This window comes from Staurois parvus, unplaced genomic scaffold, assembly GCF_062004578.1.
Source record: "Staurois parvus isolate SC_StPar_1 unplaced genomic scaffold, SC_StPar_1.0 ptg001011l, whole genome shotgun sequence".
Lineage (NCBI taxonomy): Eukaryota > Metazoa > Chordata > Amphibia > Anura > Ranidae > Staurois > Staurois parvus.
In genome coordinates this window covers 718,944-740,911 of record NW_028318807.1, presented here as the reverse complement: position 1 = coordinate 740,911, position 21,968 = coordinate 718,944, and the positions used below count along the sequence as shown (strand labels likewise).

Sequence of the window (21,968 nt, the reverse complement as noted above, 5' to 3'; positions counted from 1 at the left end):
ACGGGCACGCGCATGCGTATTCAGGCCTCTATATTGCATGGTGTGGGAGGGAATAGCTCTACCTTGGAAAGTAGCTATGAAGCATCAGTTGGGCGCAGTGTTTGCCTATTGGGCTTGTGGTGTCGGGGGTTAGAAGGGAGAAGTCTGACACCACAGAGAGTCATCCTTCTGCTCTCCTCCTGCTTGGACATCATAGAGCTGAGTTTATGTAAAGGGGTTTAGACCCACTTTGAGGGCGCCATGTAAGTGTTTCCTCTGCTCTTGGGGTTATTCACGGTTGGAATCCCCTGAAAGCAGCCTGAGTGTAAAAGTGAGTTATATTGCTTCCGGTCTCAGGATTTGCTGTTCTCTGGATTCACCGAACGTATACCTGTTGTTCATGTTTATTACTTCCCATAGAGGTCTTACAGTAAAGCTGATCTCTGTGTTTATTATACCGTGTGTGCTTTTCATTGGTCCTTGTACTTCACTATTGTCAGGGGTGTCAGTTGGGGCTGAGACAGTTCTTGGGGTTGGGAGGCAGAGTGGTGGAGTGAACAAACTTACCCCCTTTGGGGGATCACTACACTTATAGAGGGGTCACCTCCACTCCCACCAAGGGGGACAGAAATATATGACTGCCTAGTCCAGCCTTTCTCAGCCAGGGGTCCTCCAAAGGTTTCTCGGGGTTCCTTCAGCAATGAACAATTCCTGTGTGAATCTGTCAGATTACAAGTCCCCATTATCTGGGTAAAGGGGTGTCAATCATCGCACGTCGCTGACGTTTACAAATCTAGAGAAGAGTTTTAAATTGCCAACAAATTACATTTCCCTCCCAGATTCCTTTTTACACTCAGCCGATGCGGGGCCGCTGCATTTTTCAAAGTCCTGCTTGTCACATTTTTAGTGCAAGTTTGGTGTGGTAAAAAAAAAGCCACACAAAAAATGCACCTCCCCACTGAAATCAATGGAAAACATGGCAAACCACATCAAAAATGCACCTGCCTTGTGTTTTTGGTGCAGTTTGTGAGTCACATGCATTGCCTGCACTTGTTGGGGTCAAGGAACAGCCTCATTCACTTCAATGGGTCACATTCAGCAGGAGATACACCCATCAAAAGTGACATCTTGGGGATAATTCCTGCTGTGACTGCGAAGACAACCATCACTACTGGGATATGTGTAGACACTGCCCACTGCCTCTGCAGATATAGGGGGCAGTAAAATTTCAGCTCAACTGTGAGGGCTAAGAATATAAAGGAAAACTCTGCTTCAAAACTAAATAAGTGTGGGGTTCCCCTTTAATATCCATACCAGTTCCTCATCCAACATTAGGAGAAGTATGAAGATGAAGGGGAACTCCACTTTAAAAATGAACTAATGATAACACGGTGTTATCTTATTGACAAATGGTGGGTCCCCCATATACCCCAGTAATGGTTGGCTCCCCCGAACTCCATTGTAATGGTGGGTTCCCCCACACACCCCAGCAATGGTGCCCCCCCACGCACACACCCTGGTAATGGTGAGCCCTCCCGCACACACCCAGGTTATGGTGGATTCCTCCATACATATAAGTAATGGTAGGTCCCACTGCATAGCCCAGCAATGGGGGTTTTCCCCACACTCCCTGGTAAAGGTAAGTCCCCCCACACACCCCTGCCATGGGCCCATTAGCACACCTAGGATTGACACAGGGGGTGATACCAGTTAGAGGGGTGGGAGATTAGTGAACATTCTCTCCTGGATCCCCCCTTCCTTCATTGAACATTTACTCCTGGATTTCCACTTCCCATGGTGAACATTCTCTCCTGGATCCCCCCTTCCTTCATTGAACATTTACTCCTGGATTTCCACTTCCCATGGTGAACATTCACTCCTGGATTTCTCCCTCCTGGAGTGAGCATTTGTTCATGGATCTCCCCTTCCTTCAGTGAATGTTCACTCCTGGATCCCCCTTCCTTCAGTGAACATTGACTGGTGGATATCAGAGGATGGGGAGCCATCAGAGGTCCTTCAGCTTCATCAGATGACAGGAGAGACATCAGAAGTCCATCAGCTTCATCTGAGAATGGGGAGACATCAAAATGTCCATCAGCTTCATTGTAGAACAAGGGAGACATCAGAGGTCCATCAGCTTTATCAGAGTACAGGGGAGTCATCAGAGGTCCATCAGCTTTATCATATGACAGGAGAGACATCAGAGGTCCATCAGATTCATCTGAGAACAGGGGAGACATCAAAATGTCCATCAGCTTCATTGTAGAACAAGGGAGACATCAGAGGTCCATCAGCTTCATCAGATGACAGGAGAGACATTAGGGGGTTTATTTACTAAAGCTGGAGAGTCTATAATCAGACTCCCTTCTGCATAGAAACCAATCAGCTTCTAACCTCAGCTTGTTCAATGAAGCTTTGGCAATGAAACCTGGAAGCTGATTGGTTTCTATGCAGAAGTGAGTCTGATTTTGCACTCTCCAGCTTTAGTAAATAAACCCCTAGAAGTCTATCAGCTTCATCTGAGAACAGGGGAGACATCAAAATGTCCATCAGCTTCATTGTAGAACAAGGGAGACATCAGAGGTCCATCAGCTTTATCAGAGGACAGGGGAGTCATCAGAGGTCCATCAGCTTCATTGGAGACGGGAGACATCAGAGGTCCATTAGCTTCATCAGAGGACAGAGGAGAAATAAAAGGTCTATCAGCTTCATCAGAGGACAAGGGAGACATCAGAGGTCCATCAGCCTCATTGGAGACAGGGGAGACATCAGAGTTCCATTAGCTTTATCAGAGGACAGAGGGAAATCAGAGGTCTATCAGCTTCATCAGAGGACAGGGGAGACATCAGAGGTCCATCAGCTTCATCCTAGGACAAGGGAGACATCAGAGTTCCATCAGCTTTATTGGAGGACAAGGGAGTCATCAGAGGTCCATCAACTTCATCAGAGGATCGGGAGACATCAGAGGTCCATCAGCTTCATCGTAGGACAAGGAAGACATCAGAGGTCCATCAGCTTTATTGGATGACAGAGGAGTCATCAGAGGCTGTCACAGATCCCACCCACATGCACACGCCCACAGCGACTAGCTAACCGAGGCGTGCATGTCTGGCCATGACTTGGTGTAAAGAGGGAATGAGGGGGACTTATTTTGTCACAGCCCGCACTACCTCTCCTCTCATATTAGGACCCATGCAGTTTATGTTGTCTATATGGAGGAGGTGTAGGGTTAGATTCATCCTAGGCTCTAAGTGTTCCCCCTTGACCAACATCATTTTTAATCCAAGTCTCCCAGATAGTCTGGCCATTGGTCGAGTCCCTCCTTGGGCTGAGGCTAATCTATTCCAGTTGTGACATTTGGTCAATCCTGTAATTCACAACCTTAAATCCTTCCGACATTCAAAAAGCTGCTCGCATTCCACCCCATCAGTATTTTGTTTATCTACAGATACAACACATTTTTGCCTCCAAAGCCTCTTCTCTGACTCTTGAACAACCTACCCCTTTAGATCATATCTGCATCCAAGGCCCACACCACCGGGACATCATTTCCGCTACGTATACATTGCTTGTAGATGTCGCCCTTTTTCTATTGGTTCTCCCCTTTATATGTGTAAATGGTCCCGTTTCCTTCAATGTGATATTGGGTTGGATCAATGGAGTAGGATTTGGGAGGCCTCTTCTAAATCTTCTGTGTGTGTAATGTATACAGAAAATCCTTCTAAGACCCCCATGTTTTGGTATCGGACCCCTGAGGTTCTCCATGATCGTAACCTGAATGTTTCTTCTGTTTGCTGGTGTTGTGGGACGGAAACTGACACTCTTTTCCACATTTTTTGGGATTGCCGGTCCATTGCACCCTTTTGGAGGAGGTCCTTACCCCATTGTGGTTATTTTTCCTGGCTCCTGTCCCTTTTGAGCCCATTTACTTTCTGTTGGGTCTACCTTTTCGGGTCTCTCTAAATGTGCGAGGAAACTTTCCACCTCCATTCTGAGGGCAGCCAGGAGAACCATTCCCATGCATTGGCTGTCTTCTATGTCCCCCATGTTACCGGCACTGATGAAGGTCAGAGCAGAAATGAGAAAGTTGGAGTACCTACCTGCTTTACACCCTGCTACTGTCCCTGCGCTGGAGGCAGTTCAGGACCCACGGGACACCTATGACACCGATCTGTCTGCTCCGATCGTTTGTGATTGATGGCCATGTCACTGTTTTGTATTGACATTGTATGTTCTTATGTACCTCTCATCGATGAGCTGCTTTATCAGCCTTCTCTCCCTCTCTGCTTTTATTTTACATTTACCTTTGTGGCTGCTTGTTGTAATATGTGACATAGAGAGGGAAATGGGTGCTAATAGGCTGCAGGAGATCTACTGAGACATAGAGAGGGAATGGGTGCTAATAGGCTGCAGGAGATCCGCTGAGACATAGAGAGGGAAATGGGTGCTAATAGGCTGCAGGAGATCTGCTGAGACATAGAGAGGGAAATGGGTGCTAATAGGCTGCAGGAGATCTGCTGAGACAGAGAGAGGGAAATGGGTGCTAATAGGCTGCAGGAGATCCGCTGAGACATAGAAAGGGAAATGGGTGCTAATAGGCTGCAGGAGATCTGCTGAGACATAGAAAGGGAAATGGGTGCTAACAGGCTGCAATAGATCCGCTGAGATATAGAGCGGGAAATGGGTGCTAATAGGCTGCAGGAGATCTGCTGAGACGTATAGAGGGAAATGGGTGCTAATAGGCTGCCGGAGATCTGCTGAGACATAGAAAGGGAAATGGGTGCTAATAGGCTGCAGGAGATCCGCTGAGACATAGAGAGTGAAATGGGAGCTAATAGGCTGCAGGAGATCTGCTGAGACAGTGAAATGTGTATGAAATGGATGGATGTGCAGACACTCCCAGAAGATGATGTCATTATGAGTGGATTGATATATATTTTGCATTGTCCCCCCAGAAGGATCAGGTTTGGCGGGATCGCTCTCATTAGCTATACATTTGTATTTTGTGTTCTGTGTTTGTAAGACTTTTCTATATGTAATAAGAGATGTTTGTTGAACAGTTGGTTACATAAGAGTTACATTTATTTCTTCTTCCTTTATTCAGTAATGTTTCATCTCCCGTAGTATCCCTGTAAGGTACATATTATACAGGAAGGGGGATTATGGGATGGATCTCGGGGCTGCAGTTCCTCTGAACTCCACAAGTTGGGGATCTCACCTATACTCACACAGAAAGTCTCTATGGAATGCAGACAGGAAGTGATGTCAGGGACAGACAGGAAGTGATGTCAGGCACAGACAGGAAGTTCCAGATGAGAGGTGAGGCGGGAAGAAGTATAGAGGAAACGTTGCTGGAAGTGGCAGCAGAGGAGGTAATAAGATGTTATTTCCTATTTACAACAAATGTATATAAATCTGAGGCTCTTTTAGGAATGTTTTTGGCTCTAAAAAATGAAAGGAGCTTTATAGCAACTTAAATGTGTAATATGTGTAACATTGTTCTGTTTATCTCCTCCTCCCCTCCCCCGCCTGTCTCCAGCACCGCACCCGGGGACTAGCAGGGAGGGGAGACACCTTGCAGTGTAATGAGAACCGATTGGCTGCTCCTCAGGAAAGGGGAGTGTCCGGCTTATCCTTTCTCCCTTTCACTCCCAGAGCCGTTTTTGCATTTTTTGCACACATTAAAAAAATCATTTAAGTCTGAAGATGACACAAAACCCCCAAAATATCAATTTTCTGAAAGTAGAGACTTTAGAGAATAAAATAGCGGCAGTTCTAATTTTTTATGTCACAAAATATTATCACAAAGTCTAGGAAATGCCAAATTTAATTAAAAAATACACTTAAGCTGATTTCAGGGCACAAAAAGCAATAAATGACCCATTTATGTGTAAAAATATAAAAGCCGAGGTTGCAGCGAGTAAATAGATATCCAACATGTCAAACCTTAAGTTGTGTGTGCTGAAATGGTGACAACCTTTAGTCCCCGGTATTATCTATAGGTGACACATTTATAGCCCCTTCTAGGTCATCAGTATAGAGTACGGAGGAGGTCTGCTCCTAGAATTATCCTCTCATTCTGGTGTGACCGGCGATATGTAACGTGTATCACAATCAATGTTATCACGTGTAGGCGCTCCAGCGTGTGCTCTTACATTTGGGCGTGCATATATGTGGGGGTGGGGAGCCTTGACATTTTTTAAAGGGAGGAGTTATGTACTTGGGTGTAACTTTAATTCTTTACAATTAAAAAAAATATTTACTTAAGGGGACAAAGTCCTCTATGAGATGACTTTTGATGAGAGGTTCTCTTTATTGAGACATCCAGGGTCTAAAAGACCCCCAATGTCTCCCCTGTACTCCATTGGATGTAATGTAGAGCACATCGCACCGCATTACATTCTTTGCCGGCCTCGATGGTCGGGAAATCTGTCATAACATCACTTCTGGGTCAGGACAAGAAGGGAGTGAACGTGTCCGCTCTCCTCCATCCCCTCTACCCTCCGACACCCGCTGACCCGGGCCCACAGATGGGCAAGCAGAGCCGGGGAAGCATGGTAGGTACAGGAGAGGATCACACACACGGGGTGGCAGAGGCTGGCACCTGAAAGGAGAGCCCTGCGGCTTGCCCTCAGCAGGGATAAAGATTAAACACAATACTTGCCCGGCCCCCAGAACTACATGTCCCGGGCGTCGGGTGATGTAAAGTGACCATCCCTGCATGATGAGCCGACATTGACCTCACAGCACTGCCTCAGAGCAAACTAGTCATAGGAAGGATCAGATTTATCATTCCTTGTCTGCAGATCTAATACTCATCAAAACCAGTTCAGAGACCAAACAAACCCAACAGAGAAAAGGGGCCCCGGACCTCAAAATTGTAGTAAACACTAAACAGTCCGAACTAAATGTCTTCCCATGGGGGGAGTAGTTCTTCAATGTCCAGCAACCCTCCTATTCCCCCCTCACATCCACATCCTATTATTGTGTGACCAATACCATCCAAATCATTCTTACTTTCATTTCCCAAAGTTATCCGTCTACAAGGAGACCTGTATAGATCACATGATGGCACCAATGAGGATGGAGGAGGACCGGAGTCACATGACTGAGAAGATACTAAACCTCACCATGGAGATCATCTACCTGCTGACCAGAGAGGTGAGGAGGATTCTGGGAGGTCACATGACATCACTCTCATCTCTATTAATAAAACACAGACCTGACCGGAGAGGTGAGGAGGATTCTGGGAGGTCACATGACATCACTCTCATCTCTATTAATAAAACACAGACCTGACCGGAGAGGTGAGGAGGATTCTGGGAGGTCACATGACATCACTCTCATCTCTGATAATAAAACACAGACCTGACCGGAGAGGTGAGGAGGATTCTGGGAGGTCACATGACATCACTCTCATCTCTGATAATAAAACACAGACCTGACCGGAGAGGTGAGGAGGATTCTGGGAGGTCACATGACATCACTCTTATCGCTATTAACCACTTGAGCTCCTGAGGATTTACCCCCCTTAATGACCAGGCCTCTTTTTGCTACTCGGCGCTGCACTAATTCAACTGATAATTGCGCGGTCATGCAATGCTGCACCCAAACGAAATTTACGTCCTTTTTTTCACACAAATAGAGCTTTCTTTCGGTGGTATTTGATCACCTGTGCGCTTTTTATTTTTCACGCTATAAACAAAAAAAGGCCAAAAATTTTGAAGAAAAACAATATTTTTTACTTTCAGCTATTAAAAATATACAGTAAACTCAAAGTTGGTTATAAATTTAGGCCAAAATGTATTCTGCTCCATGTTTTTGGTAAAAAAAATCCCAATAAGTGTATATTGATTGCTTTGTGTGAAGTTATAGCGTCTACAAACTATGGGATAGATACTGCAATTTACACCATTATTTTGCTATACAGCGCTGCACTAGTTTAATGGACAATTGCGCGGTCATGCAATACGGTACATAAATGAAATTTACATCCTTTTTTTCCCCACAAATTGAGCTTTCTTTCGGTGGTATTTGATCGCCTGTGCGGTTTTTATTTTTTGCGCTATAAAAAAAAAGGCTGACAATTTTGAGGAAAAAAAAAACAATATTTTGGACTTTTTGCTATAAAACATGTCCAGTAAAAAAAAAATGCAAAAATCAAATTTAGTTATAAATTTCTGCCAAAATGCATTCTGCGACATGTCTTTGCTAAAAAAAAACCCAATATGTGTAAATTAATTGGTTTATGTGAAAGTTATAGCGTCTACAAATGGCGGGAAAGATACTTGAATTTTTAGGTTTTTTTTTATACTAATAATGGCGGCGATCAGCGAATTATGGCGGCGATCAAGGACTTATGGCGGCGATCAGCGACTTATGGCGGGACTGCGGCGGACATTCTGACATTGGGGTGTACTGACTTGGGGTCACTGACATCCCCAAAAACACTAATACAGTGATCAGTGCAAAAAAAAAAAACTGACACTGCACTAATGGCAATGGGGAGGAAGGGGTTAACTTTATTTAGCAGGGAAGGGTTATAGGAGTGAGGGGAGTGTTTTACTAGGGGGCGGGGTGTGTACTGGGTGGGACAAGGCTGATCGAGAAAGAGAAACTGTTCTTTCTCGATCAGCTCATCCTCAAGCTGACAGAGAAGTGACAGACAGCACAGCTACTGCAGCTGTGCTCTCTGTCACTGTTTACCGCCGATCGCCGGGACATAGCCGCTAAGGAGCGGCTGTGACCCGGCGACTGACATCTGCGGCGGTGATCCGTGGGACAAATAGGGCGGCAGCGCGCCTCGCGCGCGCCCCTTATTTGTTTACAAAACACACATTTTAAAACGTGGTTTTGCCTGCGAGTGCCGCCCTGCCGCCGTATATGTACAGTGGTTGGGCGGCATGCGGTTAATAAAACACAGACCTGACCGGAGAGGTGAGGAGGATTCTGGGAGATCACATGACATTACTCTCATCTCTATTAATAAAACACAGACCTGACTGGAGAGGTGAGCAGGATTCTGGGAGGTCACATGACATCACTCTCATCTCTATTAATAAAACACAGACCTGACCGGAGAGGTGAGGAGGATTCTGGGAGGTCACATGACATCACTCTCATCTCTATTAATAAAACACAGACCTGACTGGAGAGGTGAGGAGGATTCTGGGAGGTCACATGACGTCACTCTCATCTCTATTAATAAAACACAGACCTGACTGGAGATGTGAGGAGGATTCTGGGAGGTCACATGACATCACTCTTGTCTATTCTGGTCAATAGACCATTTTATTTTTGCACACATTTAGATGATGTCAGGTGGTTGATATTGTTTTATTTGTCTCCTGATCTGTAGGATTATGTTGTAAAGAAGAAGTCTAGTGGGGAGCCAATCTCAGGAGGATGGAGCAGAACCCAGAGCCTCACCATGGTGCCTCCATCTCATTCTCTGATACCTGAGAGGGAGAAAGAGCAGAAGATTCTGGAACTGACCACCATGATGGTCCATCTGCTGACAGGAGAGGTGAGCGGTGCCGGGAATTCTGGGACATTCTCCAGTAACAGACAAGGGATGTGTCTGGATGGTGACTGTATCATTGTGTGTGTCAGGTTCCTATAAGGTGTCAGGGTGTCACTGTCTATTTCTCCATGGAGGAGTGGGAGTATTTAGAAGGACACAAGGATCTCTACAAGGACGTCATGATGGACAATCAGCCGCCCCTCACATCACCGGGTAAGAGGAGACTTTATTGTAAAGGAGAGAGCAGTACGGAGGATCCACCTAGATCCCCCATCATCTGATAAACACATAGAAACAATGGATTCAGTCAGTGTGTGTGTTTCCTACAGATGGATCCAGTCATGGGAACCCACCAGAGAGATGTCCCCGTCCTCTGTATTCCCGGGATTCCACACAGGAAGGTCACACCATCCCTCACCATCATCAGGTAGATGATGACAATTATTGGTAGTTGTGATTTATACACAGCATGTTTGTTACAATGAATGTTTTATTATATCTTTCAGAGTGGAACCCTCGGGGATGATAATATTGATGTTAAAGAAGAGTATAAAGAGGAGGATGAGGAGTATGGAGTGATGGAGGAGTTTTCAGAAGGACACAAGGATATGATGGAGCCACCTAATACCAGGAACCCACCAGAGAGATGTCCCCGTCCTCTGTATTCCCGGGATTCCACACAGGAAGGTCACACCATCCCTCACCATTACAAGGTTGGTGGGATGGAGAATCTAGAACATGGACTTGTAGAGACTATGGGCTCCAATCACAAAGCGGTATCTTCCCGTATCCCAGTATGTAGTAAGATGCTGCATTCTGTTTTTTAGTAGTGAATCCTGCGGGGAATTTACCACTGGTGTCCATAGCAACACTTGTAAGCAGCTTGTTGTTAAGGAGAGGGCAGCCGCCAGTGTCCCCAACAACCAGTAAACAAGGAGCGGACGGCCACCAAGTTCCCCGCTGACAGCTGTGACAGGTCTGGTATGGATTTTGAGGGGAACCCTGATGCCAAAATAATACAAAAAGTGTGGGTTCCCCTCCAAAATCAATACCAGACCCTTAGTGAGTGCCCACCTTCCTCCTGAACCAAACCAGGCCACATACCCTCAACATTGGGTGGGTGCTTCAGGGCAGGGGCACTCTGCCCCCCCAAAAGCACCTTGTGAAGAAGGGACAAGGGTCCCTTCTTCACAACCCTGGGCAGTGGTTGTGGGGGTCTGTGGGTGGGGGAATTATTGGAATCTAGAAGCCACCTTTAACAAGGAGGCCCCCAGATCCCGGCCCCCCACAATGTGAATGAGTATAGAGTACATAGTACCCCTATTCATTCACCAAATAGTGTAGTGTAAAAAAACACTGGAAGATATTTTTGACAAAACAAAAATAAAGAACAATATCCCCCTGATGTAGATCCATCGATGATCCAATCACAATACTCGCTGTCATGAAGAAAAAACAAAGCTCCACTCCTGACATCTGACAGCTCCGCCGCCTCCCACTTCTAAATAAACTAAGGAACAATACCACCCTGTGACATCACTGGGTGGCCTTGCCCTCTTGTGACATCACCAATACAACATGCCCCGGTCAGTGATGTCACCGAGTGGCACCGTCCCTTCGTATATTTAGTGGCAGGAGGCAGCAGAGCTGTCAGACAGAGGGGAGTCTTCATTGGGAGCGGAGCTTTTCTTTCCGAGTCAGCGGTGACAGCGAGCATCGTGATTGATGATGGATCTACACCGGGGGGACACTTTGCTTTAGTTTTGTTTTTTTAATAAAGGACTTGTCAAAAACTGCCTGCTGTCTATTTAACAGAATACTTTTTTGGGGTGAATAATTAGGGGTACCATGTACCCCATACTCATTCACATGGCGTGAGAGATCTGAGGGCCCCCTTGTTACATTTTGTAAGTCCTCTGCCTGCAAACCCCCACAGCCACTAGCCTGGGTTGTGGGGAAGAGTCCCTTGTCCTCATCAACATGGACAAGGTGCTCTGCGGGAGCAAAGCCCCCCCCTCCCTGCCCCAGAGCATCCACTCCATGTTAAGGGCATGTGGCCTGGTATGTTTCAGGAGGGAGGTCACTTGCTTGACCCCCCTTTCCTGACCTGCTGAGCAGCATGCTCAGATAGGGGTCTGGTATGTATTTCTTTCATTTTGACAAGGGGTTCCCATCAAAATCCATACCAGACCCCAGGGGGGGACCCCACACCATTTTCTTAATATTTTGTTGCCGATAAATCTTTTTTTTTTAGATTTATCGGTTGGTTAGGACGTGGCGGCCGCTCACTCCCTAACAACCATGTTGTTTACTGGTTGTTAAGGATGCCAGCGGCCGCCCACTCTTTACCAAGCAGTACACATTTCCTGAATGCCGCATGTCTCCACCACTAATTAATGACCGCATGCATTTCATTCTTTATTTCCTTCTGTGAATGTAACGCCTGTTCATGCGGTATTTACTGAGCGTGTTCAGTGTTTGTGGTCAATACCGCAACACGGGATAGGAAATGGACAGTTTCAGGATGGCATGCGGTATTTAGGGGAAATGTACCCACATATCACATGTGATCTGCTTCTGTGAAGGGAGACAATGTGTGGATTTTGTGTGTGATGTCACAATCATAAATCTTACATTTTACAGATGATATTTTCTCTCATTTCCTTGATTTAGAGTGGAGATCCAATCGATATAGAATTTGAGGTGAAAGCAGAAGAAGAAGAGGCGTATGTGAGGGATGATCAGCAGTCTATGGAGGAGGATGGAATAACGGGGACATTTATAGAGGAGGACACTCCTACAGAGATCAGCACAGGTGGGTCATGAACACTAAATCCATTCCTCCACCCATACTGCTCACTGATTGGTCCAGAGTAGGGCGGGGACTGGGTGATATCAGCCTGTAATCTCCTGGTCACTTTCCTGAGCTGTGTTCTCCGTCCTGTATTCCTGGATTTCTCTCGGATAATCTTCCTTCTCTGTGCTGCAGACACAATTTATGTCTCTAGACTGGATTTATGGAGGTTCTGGGGTTCAGCTGGCAGCAAAATGTTCATTTTCACCATAAGTGTTACTAGACCTAGGCTCCTGGACATGTGCTTTTGATCTTATTCCTCATAGTGGTGATATAGCAATTCTCCCAGTATTTGTCACCTGTGCCGGGTGGAGGGATATGTCTGTAGTGTCTCAGACCCAAGTCACTGAGTGCAGTCTCAGGAGATGGGAGGCAAGCAACACTTTAAGGACCTTTAATTACTGAATAACAATATTATCAGTCCTGACCATTACACTATATAATTTATATTGTACATTACATACTCCTGACCCCTGCACTATATACTCTATGTTGTACATTACATACTCCTGACCCCTGCACTATATACTCTATGTTGTACATTACATACTCCTGACCCCTGCACTATATACTCTATGTTGTACATTACATACTCCTGACCCCTGCACTATATACTCTATGTTGTACATTACATACTCCTGACCCCTGCACTATATACTCTATGTTGTACATTACATACTCCTGACCCCTGCACTATATACTCTATGTTGTACATTACATACTCCTGACCCCTGCACTATATACTCTATGTTGTACATTACATACTCCTGACCCGTGCACTATATACTCTATGCTGTACATTACATACTCCTGACCCCTGCACTATATACTCCATGTTGTACATTACATACTCCTGACCCCTGCACTATATACTCCATGTTGTACATTACATACTCCTGACCCCTGCACTATATACTCTATGTTGTACATTACATACTCCTGATCCCTGCTCTGTATACTCTATGTTGTACATTACATACTCCTGACCCCTGCACTATATACTCTATGTTGTACATTACATACTCCTGATCCCTGCTCTGTATACTCTATGTTGTACATTATATACTCCTGACCCCTGCACTATATACTCTATGTTGTACATTACATACTCCTGATCCCTGCTCTGTATACTCTATGTTGTACATTACATACTCCTGGCCCCTGCACTATATACTCTATGTTGTACATTACATACTCCTGACCCCTGCACTATATACTCTATGTTGTACATTACATACTCCTGACCCCTGCACTATATACTCTGTTGTACATTACATACTCCTGACCCCTGCACTATATACTCTATTTTGTACATTACATACTCCTGACTTCTTTTCTCCCCCCTCCCCCCACTGCTATATGTACACATAATATGGATTCTCTTTTGTTCCCCCCATTTCCTCCCAGCTGGACATTTTATATCGGATGATGTGATTGGAGCACAGACTTTTACATGGTGATAATAATGTGATAACATCCTCCAACTTTGGACCCTTAAACAGAAAGTGATAATGAAGGAGGAGTCAATACCCCAATGATGGTGGTCTTCAGGATCAGTCCAGTCTTCATCTTGGTTGTTCTCCCCCCATCCTCACTCTCTGACCTCTGGTGGGGCTCAGCCCCGCTGTTCTTCATGACTAAATCATGGACTAAATAAGGAAGTGCAGTACTTCTTGTGTTGGGAAGATGGCGATGAGTGATAGAGGGGGTGGGGACCCTCGTCCTATAATCCCCTCATCACTGTCCCTCCTATAAAAGACAGTTCTAGTTGTTTCCTCACTCTCTGACTAAGGTCCATGAATAAAGAAATGACCTGGTAGGAGATCAGAGGAGCCATTTCCTAGTTCCCTTGAGGGTGGAATTGTAAGCTCCTCAGAGACCAAGCTGCCTGATGTGGGTGGAGTCCTGGTTTGGGGGAACCAATCAGCTCCTGTCTAGTAATCCTCTTTGTCTTTGTATTTTAGTCCATGGCCGGGAGATGAGGAAAACCTCCGAGGATTGTCTCACTTTGTCTCCAGACTGGAAAGTAGAAGATGAGGACATCACACAGTATAGTCCAGGAGAAAACCCGGCTCCCTCCAATGTCCATCTGGTACCACCCAGTGTAGATGGACCATCGGATTCCTCGTATCCTGAGGAACCTCAGACTGTGCGGGACCGGGCCGGCCTTCCAACAGAGAAGAGCTTCTCCTGTACTGAGTGCGGGAAATGTTTCAGTTATAAATCCCATCTTAATGTGCATAAAAGATCTCACAGGTGGGAGAAGCCGTATTCCTGTCCTGAGTGCTGGAAATGTTTTACAAGGAAGTCCGATCTTTCCAGACATCAGAGAACTCACACAGGGGAGAAGCCGTATTCCTGTCCTGAGTGTGGGAAATGTTTTACAAGGAAGTCTGATCTTTACAAACATCAGATATCTCACACAGGGGAGAAGCCGTATTCCTGTCCTGAGTGCGGGAAATGTTTTTCACTGAAGTCCCAACTTTACAGACATCAGAGATCTCACATGGGGGAGAAGCCATATTCCTGTTCTGAGTGTGGGAAATGTTTTTTAATGAAGTCCGAACTTTACAGACATCAGAGATCTCACACGGGGGAGAAGGCATTTTCCTGTCCTGAGTGCGGGAAATGTTTTTCACAGAAGTCCAATCTTTACAAGCACCAGAGATCTCACACGGGGGAGAAGCCATATTTCTGTCCTGAGTGCAGAAAATGTTTTTCACAGAAGTCCCATCTTTACACACATCAGAGATCTCACACAGGGGAGAAGGCATATTCCTGTTCTGAGTGTGGGAAATGTTTTTCAGTGAAGTCCCATCTGTGCAGACATCAGAGATCTCACACGGGGAAGAAGCCAGTTTCCTGTTCTGAGTGTGGAAAATGTTTTTCAGAGCTGTCCGGTCTTCATAAACATCAGAGATCTCACACTGGGGAGAAGCCGTATTCTTGTCCTGATTGTGGAAAATGTTTTTCAGAGAAGTTCAGTCTTCATCAACATCAGAGATCTCACACGGGGGAGAAGCCGTATTCCTGTCCTGAGTGCGGGAAATGTTTTACAAGGAAGTCCGTTCTTTCCAGACATCAGAGATCTCACATGAGGGAGAAGACATATTCCTGTCCTGAGTGCAGGAAATGTTTTTCGCAGAAGTCCCATCTTTCCACACATCAGAGATCTCACATGGGGAAGAATCCACCTTCCTGTCCTGAGTGAGGAAAATGTTCCTCACTGCAGTCGTCTTCCTGTACATCAGGGGTCCCACACATCCCTGGAGGTGTATTAGTGTCCTGAGTGCGGGAAATGTCTTCTAGATGAATGTTGCTGGACATCCCAGCTCTCATGTGGGGAAGAAGCACACCCTGATATACACCTCAGATATACTCCATGGCTGATCTTCATCATGGAAGAAACAGTTGATAAGGAGATGAGAGGCCCCCAAAGACATGGATGAAGTGCAGTAAATGTCGGGGTGCAGAATGGTCAGTAGATCCTGGAAATGAAGGACACAACTTCAGCCCTTCTTGGGTGTCGGAGTTGCGTTTCCTGATAATGATATAGCGGGTTACAGAGCTAGAAGCCGGGAGAGCCCAGATCTCGTTATCGGGGAACTTTACACAGACAACAAGAACTTCTGAAGTTGATGGCCTTCATTTCAAGGCTCTACAGAACAGTGGTGACCCCGAAGCGTCTCTCTGTCTTCAGTCCATCCTTCTCCCATCCCCCAACAGGAGGGAAGGAGAACTCCGCCCCAAACTAGGGGGGAACTTTCCTCTCATTATTTCCCTTGGCTTCTGTGTGGGTTTGGGTGGTTGGAGCAGTGCGGCACGAGAGGGAACACAGCTTGTTGTTCTATGTATACATATGGGGTCTGGGTAGAGGGATCCACCGCAAAATATTTCTACTCTTTGATTTTGTGCAAATCGTTTCAGTTTGAAGGGCGATATTATGTGTGGTTTGTAAAAGGGATTGGCCCAATAGTTACCACCCCACTTAGAGAATAGATGAACTAATATGACCAGCATTCATTCAGCCATGTCACAATGTGGGATCTTTTCATACAGTGATTTCCTATGATCATTGGCTCCATCTAGTGGCCATAATGTGGTATTGAATTGTTTTTCCTGATTGAGGCATTTTGGAACTAATACCTCCATTATGGCCACTAGAGGGAGCTGATGATTATAGGAAGTTACTGAGTTTAATACTGGAGATCACAACCCCCAACATATTATTAGTCTACTATGTGAGGGGCGGTGTCATACAAATACCAGAGATCACACCCCCCAACATATTATTAGTGTGCTATGTGAGGGGCGGTGTCATACAAATACCGGAGATCACACCCCCAACATATTATTAGTGTACTATGTGAGGGGCGGTGTCATACAAATACCGGAGATCACACCCCCAACATATTATTAGTGTGCTATGTGAGGGGCGGTGTCATACAAATACCGATCACCCCCCAACATATTATTAGTGTGCTATGTGAGGGGCGGTGTCATACAAATACCGGAGATCACACCCCCAACATATTATTAGTGTGCTATGTGAGGGGCGGTGTCATACAAATACCGGAGATCACACCCCCCAACATATTATTAGTGTGCTATGTGAGGGGCGGTGTCATACAAATACCGGAGATCACACCCCCCAACATATTATTAGTGTGCTATGTGAGGGGCGGTGTCATACAAATACCGGAGATCACACCCCCAACATATTATTAGTGTGCTATGTGAGGGGCGGTGTCATACAAATACCGGAGATCACACCCCCCAACATATTATTAGTGTGCTATGTGAGGGGCGGTGTCATACAAATACCGGAGATCACACCCCCCCCAACATATTATTAGTGTACTATGTGAGGGGCGGTGTCATACAAATACCGGAGATCAAACCCCCAACATATTATTAGTGTACTATGTGAGGGGCGGTGTCATACAAATACCGGAGATCACACCCCCCCAACATATTATTAGTGTACTATGTGAGGGGCGGTGTCATACAAATACCGGAGATCACACTCCCCAACATATTATTAGTGTGCTATGTGAGGGGCGGTGTCATACAAATACCGGAGATCACACCCCCCAACATATTATTAGTGTGCTATGTGAGGGGCGGTGTCATACAAATACCGGAGATCACACTCCCCCAACATATTATTAGTGTACTATGTGAGGGGCGGTGTCATACAAATACCGGAGATCACCCCCCAACATATTATTAGTGTGCTATGTGAGGGGCGGTGTCATACAAATACCGGAGATCACACCCCCCCAACATATTATTAGTGTACTATGTGAGGGGCGGTGTCATACAAATACCGGAGATCACACCCCCCAACATATTATTAGTGTGCTATGTGAGGGGCGGTGTCATACAAATACCGGAGATCACACCCCCAACATATTATTAGTGTGCTATGTGAGGGGCGGTGTCATACAAATACCGGAGATCACACCCCCCCCAACATATTATTAGTGTGCTATGTGAGGGGGGGTGTCATACAAATACCGGAGATCACACCCCCAACATATTATTAGTGTGCTATGTGAGAGGCGGTGTCATACAAATACCGGAGATCACACCCCCAACATATTATTAGTGTGCTATGTGAGGGGGGGTGTCATACAAATACCGGAGATCACAGCCCCCCAACATATTATTAGTGTGCTATGTGAGAGGCGGTGTCATACAAATACCGGAGATCACACCCCCAACATATTATTAGTGTGCTATGTGAGAGGCGGTGTCATACAAATACCGGAGATCAAACCCCCAACATATTATTAGTGTACTATGTGAGGGGCGGTGTCATACAAATACCGGAGATCACCCCCCCAACATATTATTGGTGTGCTATGTGAGGGGCGGTGTCATACAAATACCGGAGATCACACCCCCAACATATTATTAGTGTACTATGTGAGGGGCGGTGTCATACAAATACCGGAGATCACCCCCCCAACATATTATTAGTGTGCTATGTGAGGGGCGGTGTCATACAAATACCGGAGATCACACCCCCCAACATATTATTAGTGTACTATGTGAGGGGCGGTGTCATACAAATACCGGAGATCACCCCCCAACATATTATTAGTGTGCTATGTGAGGGGCGGTGTCATACAAATACCGGAGATCACACCCCCCCAACATATTATTAGTGTACTATGTGAGGGGCGGTGTCATACAAATACCGGAGATCACACCCCCCAACATATTATTAGTGTACTATGTGAGGGGCGGTGTCATACAAATACCGGAGATCACCCCCCAACATATTATTAGTGTGCTATGTGAGGGGCGGTGTCATACAAATACCGGAGATCACCCCCCCAACATATTATTAGTGTGCTATGTGAGGGGCGGTGTCATACAAATACCGGAGATCACCCCCCCCAACATATCATTAGTGTACTATGTGAGGGGCTGTGTCATACAAACACCGGAGATCCCACCCCCCAACGAGCTCGCTCCAGTTCATGGATGTCATCATTATGTTTGGAGGATCTCACCAGTCAGGAGCCTTTCCTGTCATCCTACATGTTCCCTTCTGAGGATTGTTCTATCCTTCCAAACAAATGTATGAAATCATGGATGAGTCCTCCTTCTATGTGATCTAGAAGATCTTCAATCACAATGTCTTTATGGATGAAGTGGATGGCCCAGTTTATATATTATTTATTGCTTTACAGCTTTATTCCCTCCAGGATTCATTCTTTATTTATAGAACCATTCAAGGAAGTGTTCTTACTGTGAGAGATCTCCACCACCATTCCTCTGTGACCATTACATCCTTGTCATTTATGTCTAACATCTTCATTATGAGTGGATTGATAGATATTCTTATACTTTAAAGTATAATTTTTACATTTTCTTCACCAAAAAGATTGATTTCAGAAGGAATCTGTTTTAATTTGTTTTCTATATGTAATAAATTATCTTTGTTAAAGTGTTGGTTCCATAAGAACTAGAATGATTTGTTCTTCCTTATCTTGTGTTATATATGAATTTCCCTGGTAGCCGTGTAAGGAAGATATTTTACAGGAATGATTATTTGGGCTCCATTCACACCAACGTGTATGTTAGTACTTTCTGTTTTTAGAAACACACAACAGTCCCCTTACCATGGTTTCCTATGGGCCATGTTCACATCTAGGCTTTTTTGAACTGCTGTGTTTTTGGAAAGGGTCAGGGACTTTTTAAAAAGCAAAATGCAATAGAATTCAATGGAGAATCTGCTGAAAAGCATGGTAATGTGTTTTTGCATTTTTCTGCCCAGCAAAAAAAAAATTCCACTTTGAAAAAGACAAAAAAAAAAGAGCTGAACAAAACGCGGTAAAAAAGCATCACAAACGTATCAACATGCAAGTGCACAATCCAAACGCACACGTTCCTATGTTACAAATGGCTGCAGCGACCATCGGCTGGAACCGAATAGAATCAGCGAGGGAGAATGTCACCAGCACACCGAGGATCACCAAAATGGGTCCAAAAGTTTTAATGAACGATCACATAGTTACAGCAAGGCAATGTTTTGGAGACTCGCAGGACCCTTTGTCACATGCCTGATGAAGGGATCCTATGAGACTCCGAAACGTTGCCTTGCTGTAACTATGTGATCGTTCATTAAAACTTTTGGCCCCATATTGGTGATCCTCGGTGTGCTGGTGACATTCTCCCTTACAAACATATCAAAAACACAACAAAAACGCAAAATGAACTGCGAAAAGAACAAAAAGCAAACCGCAAAGGTGTGAACAGAGCCTTACAGATGTTTCTCGGGGCTGCAGTTCCTCTGAGCTCCACAAGGTGGGGATCTCACTTCTTCCCAGACAGGACTTCTCTATGGAAGACAGACAGGAAGTGATGTCAGGCAGGAAGTTTGAAGTGGCTTTGAAATAGAGAAGAGATGTTACCAGAAGTGACAGCAGAGGAGGTAATAAGATATTATTTCCTATTTACACCCAGTAACCCCTATCATGTCTGTCCTCTTCCTCCATAGTCATGTCTGTCCTCTTCCTCCATAGTCATGTCTGTCCTCTTCCTCCGTAGTCATGTCTGTCCTCTTCCTCCGTAGTCACGTCCGTCCTGTTCCTCCGTAGTCACGTCCGTCCTCTTCCTCCGTAGTCACGTCCGTCCTCTTCCTCCGTAGTCACGTCCGTCCTCTTCCTCCGTAGTCACGCCCGTCCTCTTCCTCCGTAGTCACGTCCGTCCTCTCCCTCCGTAGTCAGGTCTGTCTTCTCCCTCCATAGTCACGTCCGTCCTCTTCCTCCATAGTCACGTCCGTCCTCTTCCTCCATAGTCACGTCCGTCCTCTTCATCCATAGTCACGCCCGTCCTCTTCCTCCATAGTCACGTCCGTCCTCTTCCTCCATAGTCATGTCTGTCCTCTTCATCCATAGTCACGCCCGTCCTCTTCCTCCATAGTCACGTCCGCCCTCTTCCTCCATAGTCACATCCGCCCTCTTCCTCCATAGTCACGTCCGCCCTCTTCCTCCATAGTCATGTCCGTCCTCTTCTTCCATAGTCACGTCCGTCCTCTTCTTCCATAGTCACGTCCATTCTCTTCCTCCATAGTCACGTCCGTCCTCTTCCTCCATAGTCATGTCCGTCCTCTTCCTCCATAGTCACTGTGACGTCTTTTATCTCCAGCAGATGATGATACACACATATATAGTGTGGGAACCCAGATTAACCCCTTCAGGGGCAGAACATCCCCCACTTCCGGGGCCGGAACATTCTCCTCATTGTGGAGATAAATTCTAGTAATATGGTCCTTTAAACAAACAGCACTGACAATAAATAGACAAGACAAGGACCATCCTGACCATACATGGCCTACAAAGGGCAATGATGACACTACACAGGCAGCCAATGGGCAATCATTACACTATGCAGCCAACACAATGATGGAGTGCCGGGGTCAGGAGTATGGAGCATAGAGCCCCTTACATTGCTGCTCAGGAGGAAGAAAACATTCCCCAGCTGGCCATGAAGAATATGTTCCATCATTGGTGTCAGAGAGAGGGAAATACTGAGGGAAGTAGAGGAGCTGAGGGGTCTCTGAGGAGGTAGTGGGACTAAAGAACTCTGGATCCTCTGAGGGTTTCCTGCATCTGAAGGACTCTGGGACCTCTGAGGTGGAGGAGTAGCTGAAGAACTTTTGGAGCCTGTTAGGAAGTAATAGGGCTGAACAACTCTGAGAGGTTAGTGGGGCTGAAGGACTGTGGGGGCCTCTGAGGGGTATTCAGGCTGCAAGGCTCTGAGGTAAGAGGGGGCTTTAGGGCTCATAGGAACTCTTGGTCTCTGATGGTCCTCCCACCCCTCCTTCACTTACTTTTCTGATCTCCTGTCAGCACGTGTAGGAAGTCTTCACCTCTCCATCTCACTGGTCAAGACACAAAATAGAACAAAGAAGGACACTTGGTCCTTGGGGAGGTCTGTTTGCATAGCATTAATGCTTAATGGGCGGACAGTCCAATACCTTCCCATACCACAGAATCTGGCAGTGCCGGTACTAGAATTCAGAGCCAGAAAAATCCACTGCCCCTCTGTACAATGTCCTGGAAATGTCAGAATACTTGACAACTAAGAGATTAA

General features: G+C 45.8%; 2 protein-coding genes across 2 annotated transcripts in view; one reads left to right on the top strand and one right to left on the bottom strand.

Annotated features, from left to right (window-relative positions):
- The window catches only part of LOC149441232 (uncharacterized), a 151,390-nt gene extending 147,397 nt beyond the window's left edge, over positions 1-3,993 (bottom strand). The window contains exons 1-2 of the mRNA XM_089657608.1: positions 3,909-3,993; positions 1,823-2,044 (exon numbers count right to left, since the gene is read on the bottom strand). Coding sequence (XP_089513734.1) covers positions 1,823-2,044; positions 3,909-3,993 — 307 coding nt within the window. The remainder of the gene's footprint in view (positions 1-1,822; positions 2,045-3,908) is intronic.
- A 10,341-nt stretch (positions 3,994-14,334) lies between these two features.
- Positions 14,335-21,968, top strand: part of LOC149441229 (uncharacterized) — an 89,031-nt gene continuing 81,397 nt past the window's right edge. The window contains exon 1 of the mRNA XM_089657607.1: positions 14,335-15,436. Coding sequence (XP_089513733.1) covers positions 14,335-15,436 — 1,102 coding nt within the window. The remainder of the gene's footprint in view (positions 15,437-21,968) is intronic.